Raw genomic sequence first — 16,036 nt, 5'->3', positions numbered from 1 at the left:
ATATATATATATTTAAAAATATTTAATTAAATAATTTTAATTTTCAATCATTCTTTTTCCTTTTTGCCTTTAATTTTTTTTTTTTCCAAACGACTTGCAAAATTCATCTTTGTTAGGAGACATTTAATTTCAATAGATGTCATAGTTTTTGTTGAGTTATATATAATTATTTTTATGTAGAATTTAATTTGTGCAAAATGAAATTTACTCTATTCTAAAAATTATTTTAATCGACAAACTAAGTCAATATGGTTTTTTTTTTATGGTTTTTTTTTTAAAATAATTAAGGGTGCGTTTGGGATTGCAGTTTTATAGACAGTAAGTACGATTTTAAACCAAATCGTAGAACATAAATCGTTTGGGAACTGCGTTTTTAAAAATTGCGATTTGAAAACGCAGAAAATCTATTTTTTCAAATCATAAGTAACATGGTGATTTTTTGAAAACGCATAATTTTAAAGGCTAATTTGTGATTTTAAAAGTTAAACTGCAATTTTGCCAAATGCTTAACTGCGTCTTTAAAAATCACTTTTTTCAAATTACACATTTTAAAATTGTGATTTTAAATCGCACTTTTTGAAATCGCAAACCCAAACGGACCTTAAGTCAATATGTTGGTTTTAAGTTCATGTGAATTTTTTTTTTTTTTTTTTACATATCCACATAAGAGAGGGAGGGAGGATTCGAACTAGTAATCTCTGCTTCATGAGATGTGGTCCCTAGCCGATTGAGCTACCCCTTGGGGACATGTTCATGTGAAATTATGAGTTAGTAATTGTTTTAATGGTGCGATTAATGTAACTTTCTATTTTTCTTTATTTTCCTCCATAGTATATTGGAATTTAAATCTTTGTATTTATTTTTTACGGTAATTGAGGCCTTAAATAAAAAGTATTGACTAACTTTTTTATCATAATATTATTTTTTACCATAATTGGGACCTTAATTAAAAAGCATTGACAAACCTTTTTTTTTTTTTGGTCATAAATGGGGCTTTATTTTTTATTTTTTTTTTTAAAAAAAAATGAAACTTAATTATACTATCTTTATTTGGGGCCTTATTTAATTGGGGGCCTTAGACAATTGCCTAATTTGCCTAGGCATTGAGCCGACACTAGTACGTAGTATGAGTCTCTTGAGTTTTTGAAAATCACCTTCCTCAAAATGCAGCTACTCCCCATCATACGCATGATTGAGGGAAAGGTTAATTAGATTAGGCAAAGTCTGGACACACGGCAATGGATCTTCCTCCAACAATGAGAAACATATATAAGATTAGTGTGACCAAATTTTGAAGCTCTGGAATTCAGTTGGGCAATTTCTCCAATTGCCCCCTTAGAGAGATATGCTCTAGAAATGGTGGTGGCCGGTGATGAAATTGATTGTAAGTCTATAATCTCGTCTTCATTATCCTTATTGGACTAGGAAAATATATTCCTCAGTAGACTCTAATGTAACTCTCAAGAAAAGATTACATCAATAGCCAAGATGCTTAAGGAGGGGCTAAAAGAGATATGACATTTTGCCACCTTAAGACACAATTATTGACCACATTACACATGTGGCCAGTAAGGTGGTCCCCTAGCTAGGTTTAGGTTTGTTTTCTTTTTTTTCTTTTTCTTTTTTCTAAGAAAAAAAAAAAGTAAAAGTAAAAGTAAAAGTTCACATGTGGGCAAAAGTGGTCAGGACTTGTATCTTAAGGTGGCAATGTATCATATCTCGGTGCTGAAAGCTTCTGGCAGCCTTCTTTAAATGTTTTCCTTTTAGAGCTTTTACCAATAACAAATCTTCTTCCTTCAGTATTTTTCATTTCTAATTTTTCTAGAAGAGCTTTATTCAAACTATGCATTGTTCTTATTCCCACACCTCCCATGATCTTTGGAGTGTAAACTTGTTCCATGCCAAGGGAAGCCGATTGTATTTCCTTGAATCTTTAAAACATGTGGAGGTTGTGATAACCTTGGGGGTTGTTTTCTATTTTTTTAGCTGTTGCATGGTGGGGGTTCAATATGGATCACGATTAAAACGGAAGGTGGTGAGGAGATCCTTGATGCTCTTGGTGGTTTGCTCGTGGATCTTGGCCGGTATGGCAGGGTGGCTTCCGGTTGGGGTGGAGATCATGAGCTGGCACTACAAAAAATTTGAGAATTTTGGAACCAAAAATTGCAAAAAACCGTCTGAAAAAAAGTTCAGACAGTTTATTTTAGATGGTTTCAAATCGTCCAGAAATATAGGTTGGGAATTCGGGTTATGGACGATTTGGGCCAAACCGTTCGAAATTCCATGTGGTTTTGCCCAAACCGTCCAAAATAATGATTTTTTTTTTTTAAAAAAAAAAAAATAAATAAAAAAAAATTAACCTCACCGACACAAGAAAATCCTTAATACAAATTTTTTTATAATAACCTGCAAAAATCCAAAAAAAAAAAAATTATATTAACCCCATGGGGTTTTTTATTTTTTTCTTGGTGTTCTGAGGGGTAGAAAGTTTTAGAATTTGACACTAGTTTTAAAATTAGATGTTAGAGGCGTAAATAGAAAAATGTAATTTTAATTATTTAATCAACACTTTAACACTTCTCCTTACGTGTTCCCTTAAACTCTCTTTTTAATAGGTGGGGCTCAACAAGTGGAATATTTAACTAAAATTGTGAGTGAATAGTGAAGTCAAGATTCGAACTCATGATCTCTGGCTTTAATACTATATTAATTCACTACTTGTAATAAAAGTTTAAGCTAATAGGAAAATGTAAATTTAATCATCTAGTCAACACTTTAACAAGATGGTCTTTAAAAGACGATGTCGTCTATTTTAAAAATTTTGTCATTTAATCTTGGTCGTCCTTTTTTTGAAGGTAGATATCATTCTTTTACTTTACTATACAACACTGAAGACTGATCGAAAAAAAATACCAAGAAAGAAACCATCCATTTGCTCCTATATAGTTTAGTATATGTGGCAGATTGACTCGGTTTTGAGATAATTTTGCAATACTATTTGTTTGAGAAAATTTGTTAAGTCAAATCTTACCGTCAGGTACGTGCATTAGAGGACCAAATTTTAAGGTCCTAACTAATTGAGTCGCCAATGCTAGCTATGCTAGCTAATACTTGTACTCCTAAAATAGACAATAAGGTCCCTGTATTAATTTTGAGGTCATGCATTAGAGGACCAAATTTTGCAGAAGAAAGGACCCAAACTAGCATGCTCTTTCCTAGCTTGTACATTTCTTGTGTGAAAATAGAAAGAGAGGCAGACACCAGCATGGCAAAAGAGGCTCAGTCAATAAGCATTGGGTCAGTATCATATGTTAATGGAAGCAGCTTGATCATCATCACCGAATGTATTGAGTTGCCCCCCATGGTCAATTCAGAAGGCCTGTGGAACTACATTCCTTTTGGGACTGTATCGTGTACGCTCCCACTACTTCTGCTACAAATGGTTGTTATTTTCATCCTCACCCAGGCCTCCCATTACATTCTTAAGCGTTATGGAGTCCCCAAGTTCACTACACAACTTCTTGTACGTGCCCTCTTCAACATCCTCCTTTTTTCTTTTTTCTTTTTCTCTTTTTTCTTTTTTTTTTTTTTTTTTTTTTTCGTTTCCTAATTGAGGTAACTGTAAGCATAATATATAAAATAAAATACTATAAAATAATAAGCAGCGGAATTATAAATACCTCCAGCCATATTTTGTTCAAGCTTGATGAAGAACGAAGAAATTTTCTGCAATACTAAGTATTCTGAAAAGACAAAATTTAGAGAGTTCTTCTGGCCTGTGCCTATAAGTGTGCCAATAGATGGATACACATGGCTCTTTATATAGGTAGGCTAGGGACCCTCGTTATTAATTAGATGGCTGATTATTCTCCTCCCATCAAGAAGAATAAATCAGAAAATTAATATAAAAAACCGTTTTAAACCGTTATGATTTCATACAACTTAATGTGGAATAAATCATATTTAATCTTTATATTAAATAATTACCGTTATGATAATTATTTAAATTCCAAACGTTACAATAAATTAAATAATTACCGTTATGATAATTATTTAAATTCAAACCGTTACAACGAATTAAATGTGTCTGAGGGACACATATGTAATTTCTTACAATAACTGCCTAATCGGGGCTTCGCTTGATTATATTCCCAAGACACCGTGCAAAGCTCCATCTCCACACGGGTCAGATAAGGCTTGAGCTTTTGCCGGAGGGCGTGCCCCAAGAAATTGTTTGCACTCAAACTAAGGGGTCAAACATTAAACTTAATGGTTCATGAGGCATAGAACCAAGTAACTTACCACTGAAGCCAACCCCTTGGGGTTACTTTGATATTTGTCTGTTTTTCTTATCTCACATGTTTACATATTTGATCAAATTGTTGAGCTGAAGATTCTATTTATTGTAACTGAACAATTGTCTTGATTTTATGTGAACCAGGTCGGCATAATCCTTAGCTCGTCTCTCTTGGGGCGCTTTAGAATATTCAGCAATATTATGTTCTCGATTAAAAGTCTAGAAATAATTGATATGCTGTCTCTCTTTAGTTATGCAATCTGTTTTTTTGTGAGTGGGGTGAAAATAGATATAGGAATGATAAAAAGAACCGGAAAAAAAGCCTTGTTTACTGGTGTTGTATGCATGTTTTCTCCTTTGCTAATTAGCTTGTTAGTCCAAATGAAACTTAGAAGATTGTGGCTGAAGGACGAAGAGCAATATATGATTCCATTTTTAACAATAGCACATTGTCAGGGCCGGCTCTTTCCTTAGGCGACTTAGGCGGTCGCCTAAGGCCCCAGGGAAAAGAAGGCCCCCAATTAGCCATTCGTGATAATATAGAATAAAAAAAAAAAAAACCTTTTTGGAGACTCTAGATCTGATAGAAAAATTAAAGGTGAGCCCAAAAAACAATAACACATGATTTTGGGAAAGAAAAAGAAATAAAGTGATTTATCTTTTCCATGGACTCTAAAACTCCCATGGAAAAACCAACCGTTAGATTCCAAGAAACACAATGATTTTGTCAAAAAATATATATATATATATTTCTTCCTTTGGGGACTCTGTAACTCTCGCATAAAAAAAATCAACCCTATAAGCAAAGAACACAAATCTGATTTTTTTTAAAAAAAATTACAGAACAGCGTCTTTCCAACAAATTACTAAAATTACTACCTATAATGCACCGCATTTTTGACATTTTCCTCTAGCAGCCAGAAAGTAGGAGATGCAGGAACCCATCTACAATCTGCTGCTCGGTACTCGTCCGCTTGACCACCAGCACCAGCCAGCTCTAGCTTCTAGCTTCTCTCTGCCTCTCTGAGCTCTCTCTTGCCGTTCTCCGCTTGACACACAACACCAATGAGGTATTTGACACCCATTCGACTCTGCTATTTTTATTTGGATTTGTCGCTTGCCCTTCTAGGCATTTCTTTTTCTGAATCTTTCTATAGTCATTTTAAAGTTCAAACCATACTTGTGTTGTCAGAGATAATGATAAAAAGATGTGGCTGTGGACTTTTCTACGGTCATTTCAAGCTCTTCTTTCTTTGTTTTTTTTTTTTTTTTTTTTTTTTTTGTCATTGCAACGTGAATTCATGAACTTTTGTTTTTTTTTTTTTTTCCCTAAACAATAAGGAAAAGGAGGAAGTGACTTGAGTCTTCAGACTTAACTTTATGTTTTTTTTTTTTTTTTTAATAAAATAGTATTATATATTTTTTCAACAAAAACGTAAATTAATAAATTAATATTAAGTATATTAAACTTTGAAACATTCTAGCTTGTCCATTAATTAGTCATTGATGATCAAATTTTAAAGAAAAATTGTCTTTATTTATACCAGTTTAGAGTGTTAAATGATTTTATTTAAAGTGAAGTGACTTTGAAAAATTAGGTTCAATTATTCTTTTATGTAATTTTTTTAATTATATATGTGTGTTAAAAAGATGCAAAGGATATGAAAAATTTTAAAAATACAAAAATATTGAGAAAAATTAAATAAAATTATAATATATAAATTAAAAATTATTTAATATTTAAATATAAAAAAGGCCCCATTTAAAATTATCGCCTTAGGCCTCACAAAATATTGAGCCGGCCCTGCACATTGTGTAACTCCGTTTCCGGTCCTTGCTTGCCTTCTTGAGGACCTCAATATCCTGAATTCGGAACTAGGTCGATTTTTAGGCCTATCTGCAACATTGGTAAGCGATATCTTAAGCGGCTTGGTTACAGTCAGTGGCACCTTGTTTAGAATTTACCAGGAGCAAGGTAGCATCCTCTCAACAATATTCCATCATGTTGGCCTCCTGGTATATTTGAATTAAAGAAAATCTTTTACAATAGGAAAAGGCTATCATGAGATTGCCTTCTCATGATATCTCCCACTTTTGCATATCTCTTGCATGAATTTCAAGACATGCGCCAAGCCGTTGGATGGACAAACTTCACAATGATCCAACATTTGAATTTTGTGGAAAAATAGTTTGAAGTGCTTTCACAGAGAAGTTCTTGGACCTGTGTGAGTCATTTTAATTCAGTACATTCTCAACTGAAATTATATGGATGTAATGTGCTTAATATGAATTTTCTATGCCATGACCCGTGATTGATACTCTTACCCAAAGTCCTTATAATTATTAGGGTGCTTGAGGGTAGAAGAGTGCAAGCATCGTCTTTATAGCACCTCTGTTTAGAATACTTTGAGAGTTATATTTTGTAATTGTAAATTTCTTGAAATTAACTTCAAATTTATATCTGGTTTGTGTGGGCAGAATCCTTGGGATGTGATCCAGTTCAGAGGCAATGCACGAATTCATTTAGATTCCTTCTTGTCAGTCTTCAATATATCTGGCCTTCCTGAAGAGTATTATCATAACAGTATGGATTATCTGATATTTACTTCTCAAAACTTGCTCAATATTAATTTCTTTTAGCAATTAGAATTTGGAATTATCGTCCAAACTGTTGGGGTTGTCCCACATCGATTGTGGAAAGGGTTGGTGGTCAGTTTATAAGTGTGAGGGAAAGCCTCACCTCATGAGCTAGCTTTTGGGGTTGAGAGAGGCCCAAGACCACCTAACACTAGTATCAGAGCCCAGATTTACCAACAAGTCTCAGGCCCTATAATATGCGAAAGAAACGGGTTGTCTCTGCTCCGACCCAAGGCCCGATGTGTGAGGGGGAGATTGTTGGGGTCGTGCCACATCGATTGTGGAAGGGGTTGGTGGTCAGTTTATAAGTGTGAGGGAAAGCCTCACCTCATGAGCAAGCTTTTGGGGTTGAGAGAGGCCCAAGACTACCTAACACTGGTATCAGAGTCCAGGTTTACCAACAAGTCTTAGGCCCTATAATATGCGGGAGAAACGGGTTGTCTCTACTCCGACCCAAGGCCCGATGTGTGAGGGGGAGATTGTTGGGGTTGTCCCACATCGATTGTGGAAGGGGTTGGTGGTCAGTTTATAAGTGTAAGGGAAAGCCTCACCTTATGAGCTAGCTTATGGAGTTAAGAGAGGCCAAGACCACCTAACAGTAGGCAACAACAAGAAGCAAATATAAGATTCTGCAGATCTGATGCAGTTGGCTTTCTAATTTCTTTGTCTAGCTAGCAGACTATTAATATATTCCTGAAAGATATTGGTATTGGTATAGACATTTGAAGCTTATAATTTTCCCCCATGTTACTGCCAGATTCTATGCCGGAAGCCAAGAGGACGCTTGAAGCCGCAATCAAGTACGCGGTCTTCCTTATCATTTCCAGAGCTCTTAGGCTTCTACATGTTGTTAAAGTGAGACCCTCTGTTAAATTATTGCTATGTGGACATGTGCAGGTATAGGCTGCACCGGAAGTTGTTCATAGAGAAGGTCATTCAGGCATTGGAGATCTATCAAGAGCGGATTTTGTTCTAATCCTCAAAGTTTTCAAACTAAAATGATGTAGGAAAATTTTGTTTAGCTAAATTGCCTAGAGCATCATTCATTGAAGGAATAATGTTCAGAAATCTGAGTTTGTGAAAAGTTGTGTCTTTGCACATTTTATGTTTGTTCTAATCCTAACCCAAAAAGGCAAAAAAATTGATTATCAATTCGGCATTTATATCATTTTTAAAATATTGATATTTATCAATTCGGCATTTACCACATTAGTATTTATTATATTTTATCATTTCAAAAGTGATAAATATTGATATAAAAAAAAATTCCTAGTAATTTAATTTGAAAACAATAATCAAGATTTTTTTAAAAAAAAATAAACACATTTTTAACACATGATAAAAATCATAAAATACCATAAAATTCTAAAAAATATTAATCTGACCTATGCGATGGCCTATTTTCACAAAGTCTATTATCTATTTATCCCTCTGGGCTAGGGACGTAAACAAGCCGAGCTCAAATGAGTAGTGTATGTCCAAGCTTAGCTCATTTAAATTTATCACGAGCTCGAACTTTTTTATCGCGAGCTTGAGCCGTTCTCGAGCTCATTTATCACGAGCTTGAGCTCATATGACGAGTTTTAAAAATTAAAAATTAAGCTCAACTTGGCTCAAAAAAATAAATATCGATCTTTTGTGATAAAGTAATCTAATTATCATTAGTTCCTAATTTTTATAGTTTACATTACTATAAAATTGTATACTTTTGAGTTGGAATTCAAGAATTATATATATATATATATATATATATATATATATATATATATATATATATATATATATATATATATATATATATATATATATATATATAACATATGAATTTTTATATTATATTCATATGAATTGTTAGATCATATTATATAATTTACATGATTAGATCATACTTAGTCACTAGTCATACAAAATAAGTGTTGTTGACTTATTGATATAAATGATGAATCATATGTTTATTACATAATTTATATTATATAATGAAGATATACTATGCCCATCAGTATATCACCTAAATTCTAAGATTTAGTATCATATAAACGAGCAAGCTAAGTTTTATACGGATTTGTATTGTTTAATAATCGAGTATATTTTCATGTTCACGAATAGCTCATTTAATAACTGAATCGCGCACGAGCCGAGCCCAAGCGAATTCACAGAAAACTTTGCTTCGTTTACATCCATACTCTGGACCTCCCTAAACGACATAAACCGATTTGCACATAAACGCAGGCCTTTTGCCAGGGGCGGAGCCAGGAATCAGTTGGTGGGGGAGGACCGAACCTAAATAAATAAATATGTATATATAGTCATTCTATATGTGCGCCCGCTTGTAAAATAAAAGAAAACAAGTCTTAAACAGTTAAACTTAACTTCATATTAAATCTTTTTTTTTTTGTGTATTTATTTTGTAAGTTTCTTAAGAATTCAATCTAGACTAAATATTGAAAAAACAAATTAAATAATAAAAACATATAAAAAATTCTATCAATCAAAGGCAAATATTAACAAAGCATATTTGATTAATTGGTTATTTATCATATTAATCACATAATCACATTTGAGATTTTGAATAATTTGATTCCTAATTTAAATAAGAATAATAATAAAATTTCCTCCCCAGACGTAGTTGAAGGTCCCACGACAGCACCACTCAGGCACTCACCTTCAAGCGAATCAAGCCTTCACAGAATCACAAGCACAACCTTCAGTTTCACTGCTCCCGTCCTCCGTCTCCTCGTCTCCTCTTATCTTCCTCACTTCTCTAGTTTTCTCTACACTCTCTTCTTCTTCTTCTTCTTCTTCTTCTTCTTTTTGTTCATAGAAAAGCCCCAAATTTTAAAGCAAAAATTGCAAAATTGCCTACATTTACATTCTCCGCGAAACGACAGGAGACTTTGAAGACTGCACCAATCTCCAACTTACATCTTAACCCACTCAGCCAAAAAATATATATATAACCTAAAAATAGAGCTGAGGCGAGTCTTATTAGACTCTCTCTCGCCGGCGCAACTTTCCGATCAGGTACTCCATCGCCATTATTGTTTTTGTTTACTGTAATTATCATATTATTGTTTTCGTTTTCTTTTTATATTCTGGTGTACATGCAGCGATTTCGTGCATTTCATATGTTTGAATACATTCATTGAGTTGTGAAATCAAATTGTTGCCTCAGAAAATGCTTTCATTTTTGAAGTATAAGCGATTAAAAGATTAAGCGTGATTGTGGTAGCACTGTTGTTCTTTTTGTTGTTGATATTTAGGGTTTGAAAAGTACTCAATCTGAGGGTCCGTTTGGTTCTTAAGAAATCAATGTGTCCAAAAAAAGAGGAAACGTACTAAAGCAATATACCCTAAAGCAATATCAATCAGGTACGCAAATCTCTCTCTCTCTCTGACTTAGTTAGTAGTTAGGGTCAATTGGCAAAGCTGGACTTCTCAGACTATTGCATACTCAGTGCACGCAAACTGTTCGGTAAAATGCCGAAACCTGGTATTGGGATATAGTAAGGGCTTAAATATGTAAACGTCGCTAATGGTTATTGGGCACTCGTGTTTTGATGCATTATCGTGTGCAAGCAATATGGTAATGGTTGATACTCTTGTAATAGTGTGAAAATGCATTTTTGATGCTAAAATTGGGATTGAATTTGTACAAGTTTTCATAGTTTAGCTTTGGTAGCACGCAGTTGTGGTGTTGGAGGCTCCGAGGTGGCATTCTAGGTCAATAATTTTGGGATTCCTTAAATTCCAAGTTATTAGGTTTGGCAACATGATTTTTTTTCGTAGTGCTAAAGGTTAACCCCATGTAGTTGTGCTTTGAGAGTGTTCCTGGAGTACCATCAGGTACTCGAAATCTTACTGAAAAGCTTCTGTTTTGACTTATGGGTTATGGTTTATGAAGGTGAAGTGACGATGGCTACTGGTGGGCTAAAGAGCATTCTGGCCAAGGTAGTCACTGAAGGAGTGACTGAAGCGAGAGCAAGGATATTTGGGCATGTACTTAATCCAACAGGCCAGCGATCACCACACAAGTTGTTACGCAAGAAGCTCATTGGTGACAAAGTTGCTGAATGGTACCCACATGACATTGTGAAGGATGATCCTCTTGTGATGGCTCGTGGAGAACAAGAGTAATCTCTCTCTCTCTCTCTCTGCCATGAAATATTTTCTTAGGTTTTTCAACTACTTTTTCCTTCGTGGAACTTGTCATGATACCAAGGTTTTTAGGATCATGGGCTTCCTTATTGGGTGATGAGAAGAGGTGTGTGTTATGAGAGGATTTTTAATCAGTTTATTGTCTTTATAAGTGTGGAGATGAAGCAGTCAACAAAAACAAGTGTCTGTTATGGTTGCCTGTTTTGTACAGGCAAGCAGCACCTTATTCGTACATAGTAGTTAAGGAACCCAGAGAAAACCCTCCACCTTGGTTCTACAAGAGGAGAAACCATTTGAGCTAGAGCTCATATAGCTTTGAGTATTAAGTTCTTCATACAATGTGGATAAGCTCCTTAAACTAGACAATCTAGAAGGTTGTGTTATTGCTTGAAGCTTCCATTAGGGCTGCAACCCTTTCTGACTGTGAATTTCTTAAAATATCCATCAATACAGTGAATATTTTAGCTATCATTATAGATATATATATATATATATATATATATATATATATATATATATATATATATATATATATATATATATATATATTCATTCATTTGCTGGAAATAATTATAAAGAAATTACTTTTGTTTCAGTATTTATGTGTTTTTATTGTAATTTCTTAGTATATTTTATGAAATGAAAACTGTTTCTTTTCTTCCTTCATTTTCAATGTAGTCTTGCATTTAATGCAATCTATAAAGACTGCTATGTACTTTAAGAAGAATTTCTCCAGAATGTTTTTATGAAGTTTGATTATTTGTACTATATAAGAATGTTTAGTAGCTCTTAATGGTTATGCGGATAGGATCCATGCACATTTGAACCATCTAACATATGTGTATATTGTGCTTTGCCTAGGCGCTTATCTAAGCTTGAAATGTTGAAGCGTCGAGGAAAGGGACCACCTAAGAAGGGTCAAGGAAAGCAAGCTGCCAAGCGTAAAAAGAAGTGATATCTTTTAGTGTTGATGGAATTGGATAGAGTAATCTTATGAATAATAAGGCTGTTAGTAGTTGGACTCTTTGTGAACACTTCAAAGAATTTTGGTGATTCAGATTTGATTATCTGACATTCCTTTTTTCAATAAAACTTTATTTACTTATCAAAAAAAAATTATCTGACATTCCTTTATCCTTTCTAGTGGTCTTTGTATGATTTGTGCTATGAATCTTAGCTTTTTCAGGCTTTGAGTGATATGAATTGCCGATTTCCTATGTGCTCTAGGAACTTTTCCTAAGTTGTTTTTGCCTGAAAGCAGGTTTCAGGAATCAATCCATTTTCTTCTGAATAACAGACATTTTACCCTGGTTGTAGTAGTAAATTGTGAGCAACATACATATGAATTGAGCAGCTGCTCCTTTTTCACATGTATATGTGCCTTGCATGCCTATGTGTGTTTACGTTTTGCCTTAGCTAGCTTGAGTTCAACTGCTGATATGCTGTGTTTGTTAATTGAGAAGACGGCAAATAAAATAACTGGAACTTTTTTATACCCATCGTTTTCTTAGTAAGCTGAACAATGATGTCCAATTTATAGGGTTAAAGCTATATTTACCACAAACAGCATTACTTGAAACCTCATACTGATTCTCATAGCTCGACAACTTCTGAAAATATTGGGGCTTTAGAAGCTCGATGGGTGAGTAATACAAGAGATCTGATGATTGACAAACAGAGGTAAAGTATAGAGTAGTGATTAAGAGTTGACTACCAAAATCTTTTAATTTATACACTCACCCTCATCAATACCTCGCGGCTTCAAGAATTTTTTGAAAATTCAACCAATTTTTTTACATGGTATATCTCAATTACAAAATGAATGTCAGAATAAACAAAATTTTGTTACTTCTTCGGAACAAAAAAAATGAATTCCGGCACTTATTACCAGTAGTCCCCACAGGAACAAGTTCCATTCCTAAAATGATGGAACCTCCTCACGTCTCTAACAATGATCTCTCTGTCTTCTATCTTCGAGATAAACTTAGAAGCAACATGGCAGTCATTACAAACTCTAAGGTTCTTGGCAACTCTAATGGTAGTTCCAGGAGGGGTGTTGAGAATACCAAAAGCTATCGCCAGTTTCTCACTGTGCCCACAGAGTAGAGTCTCTTTCTCCTCCTCACCAACATTGTGAAGTACACAAGAAGTATCAGGCACATACCCCTCCTTTCTCATCCTTTCCAACAGGATTTCAAGAAATCCATGGAGCTGCTCACTTTGTGGGTGTGACCCATCCCCAGCCACGAACTTATGAACCTCATCACCAAACTCAATCCAACTACACCCAGGTTCCTTTCTTACTCCCAGTTCTTTCATCCTTTTCCGGATGTCCATCGCCTTTTCCCAGAGTCCGGCGGAAGAGTAGATATTAGACAGTAAAACATAGTGGCTAGCTACATTTGGCTCCAAGTCAAGGAGATTCTTAGCTGCAATCTCCCCAATTTCTACATTCTGATGTATCCGACAAGCACCAAGCAAGCTACTCCACGCATCTGTTTTGTCAAACTCAGGGGGCATGGTATTGATAAGTTCATATGCTTCTTCTAGTTGACCAGCTCGACCAAGCAAGTCCACCACACAAGCATAGTGGTCTGGTGCAGGTTCAACCCCGTGGTTCTCTTTCATTCTATGGAATAAGTATAGGCCTTCATTTACCATCCTGGAGTGACTACACGCTGCAAGAATTGCAATAAATGTAACTTGATTAGGCCTTAAACCATCGTTCTTGTCTCCTTCTGCTACCATATCCTTAAATAGTTCAAAGGCTTCCTCCCCTCTCCCATGCATCCCATAAGCCATGATGAGAACATTCCAGGTGATTACATTCTTGATGGGCATCCGATCAAACACTCTCCTAGAAAAGTCCAAGCAGCCACATTTTGCATACATGTCAACTAGTGCACTACCGACTGCAACATCTGATGCCAATAAATGTCTGATGGCATAACCATGGATCTCTTTCCCCTTTGCTAGTGCAGCAAGGGAAGCACAACCCGGCAGAACTGTCATAAGTGTTACTGAATTTGGCTTAAGGGGAACCATGTTCTTCTCCTCGCAATTATCGTCTTTGTTCTGTTCTTCTATCATTTGCATCTCGTGTAGCAGGTTAAGTGCATCATTATGGCGTCCACAAATGACATAACCAGTGATCATTGTGTTCCAAGATACTATATCTCTGACCTCCATGCCGTTAAATATATATTCTGAGATTTCTATCTTTCCCATTCTGAAGTACATGTCCATAAGTGCATTCTGCATATACCTATCCCTATACAAACCTCTCTTTATTACATACCCATGCATACCTTCTGTGTCAGAGAACAGTTCACAGCGCACACTAGCTGGCAAAACACTCGACATTGTGGTGGTGTTTGGACAAATTCCATCAAGTACCATTTGAAAGAAGAGGTTCAAGGCCTTCTCGTAATGCTCATTTTGTGCATAACCAGTAACCATAGCATTAAAAAGTGCAATGCTCCGCTCTAAGATACCATCAAAAACTCGGCGACCACTTTCAACTTGTTGACAGTTGCAATACATGTCAACCAAAGCACTACCCACAAAAGAATTCTCGAGTAAGTTAGTAGTTTTCAAGGCATAAGCATGAATTTCCTTCCCTCTATCTAACATCTCCAAATGAGAACAGGCAGGAAGTACGCTTGCAAAGGTGACCCCATCCGGTTTAGTTCCTTCAAGAACCATAAGACGCAAAAATGATAATGCTTCTAAAAACTGATCGTTTTGAGAGAAGGAACTTATCATGGTGTTCCATGAAACCATATCACGTTCCTCAAATAACTCAAATAAAGCTTGCGAGTCAGCAACCCTTCCTAATTTAGCATACATAACCATGAAAGCATTGTTGGTATACGTTTTCCAAATTCCTGTTCTTAAACTATACGCATGCAATTGCTTACCAAGCCGCAAACCATCATGCCTACGCAAATTTGAACAAGCTAGCGCGCCACTCACCAACGTAAACGAGCTAGGCGCCTCATTCTCAAACAGCATTAACCGAAACGCCTCCAAAGCAAGCTCCCACTCCTCAAAGCGACACAATGCAGCAATGATGGAATTCCAAGAAACATGGTCCCTCTCAGTCATTCTGTCAAACACCTTGTACACGTCCCCTATATTCCCACATTTCCCATACATATGAACAAGGGTATTAGCCACGGTGACCGAAGAGAAGGCGTACCCAAATTTAAAAACATGGGCATGAATCTGTTTCCCAAGATTTACGTCCTGAAGTCCCGCCACGGCCTTGAGGACAGCCGGGAAAGCGAAGTTGTCGGGTGAAATACCCGCGAGAGCCAACATCTGGATGTATGTCATAATGGCTTCCTGGAAGAGATTGGACCGCGCTTGGGAGCGAAGGGATTCGACCCATGAGTCCTGAGACAAGGGTTTTGCAGAGGAAGCGGTGAGAGTGGTGGTGGGGAGGGGTTGAGAACGAGTCTGTTTTTGAAGGGCTGTGGGTAGGCGGTGATCGGTTTGGAGGGAAGACGATGCACGTGAAGAGAATGGCAGAGCGAGAGGAGAAAGTGGTTGGGTGTAGCAGCATGACATAGCTGGAAGTTATTACAGTTGTGATGCCCTGGACTACTCTTATTTTCTCAAGTTTTGAGTTTTGGCTGGCGGAGATGGGCTATAAGAAAGATACTCTATTCTACTTCACAAGCTGAGAGAGAGGGAAAAATTGAGACTTATCGCAAAGTTGAAGTGACAAAATACATCAAAGTCTCTCAATTTTTATTATAATATTATGATTTGTTTGGGCTTTGGAGGAGCGAGTCCGTAGAAATTTGATATACGTCAAACAATATGTTACGTCAGATCAATCAATTAATAATATTACGTGACTCTCGTTTGATATATCATAAGCCAATTATGCGTGCCACGTGACAAAATTACATTAAATTACAAATATACCTTAAATAAAGA

General features: G+C 35.7%; 2 protein-coding genes across 3 annotated transcripts; one reads left to right on the top strand and one right to left on the bottom strand.

The window, feature by feature from the left end:
- Positions 1-9,567: 9,567 nt before the first annotated feature.
- Positions 9,568-12,413, top strand: LOC133868621 (small ribosomal subunit protein mS33). 2 transcript variants are annotated; one of them, XM_062305552.1, is made up of 5 exons: positions 9,572-9,955; positions 10,195-10,303; positions 10,836-11,064; positions 11,951-12,170; positions 12,223-12,413. In XM_062305552.1, exons 3-4 carry the CDS (start codon positions 10,847-10,849, stop codon positions 12,042-12,044), a joined length of 312 nt encoding a protein of 103 aa, XP_062161536.1. In that variant the 5' UTR covers positions 9,572-9,955; positions 10,195-10,303; positions 10,836-10,846; the 3' UTR covers positions 12,045-12,170; positions 12,223-12,413. The 2 variants fall into 2 exon arrangements, with proteins under 2 accessions (XP_062161537.1, XP_062161536.1); XM_062305553.1 differs by lacking the exon at positions 10,195-10,303 and having other exon boundaries at positions 9,568-9,955.
- Positions 12,414-12,914: 501 nt separating this feature from the next.
- LOC133868731 (pentatricopeptide repeat-containing protein At3g57430, chloroplastic) lies at positions 12,915-15,772 on the bottom strand. Its single transcript, XM_062305713.1, has one exon. The coding sequence runs from the start codon at positions 15,659-15,661 to the stop codon at positions 12,974-12,976; it is 2,688 nt and encodes an 895-aa protein (XP_062161697.1). The 5' UTR covers positions 15,662-15,772; the 3' UTR covers positions 12,915-12,973.
- Positions 15,773-16,036: the final 264 nt, after the last annotated feature.

The sequence above is a fragment of the Alnus glutinosa genome, chromosome 5 (assembly GCF_958979055.1).
Source record: "Alnus glutinosa chromosome 5, dhAlnGlut1.1, whole genome shotgun sequence".
Lineage (NCBI taxonomy): Eukaryota > Viridiplantae > Streptophyta > Magnoliopsida > Fagales > Betulaceae > Alnus > Alnus glutinosa.
This window is presented reverse-complemented; position numbering and strand designations above follow the sequence as displayed.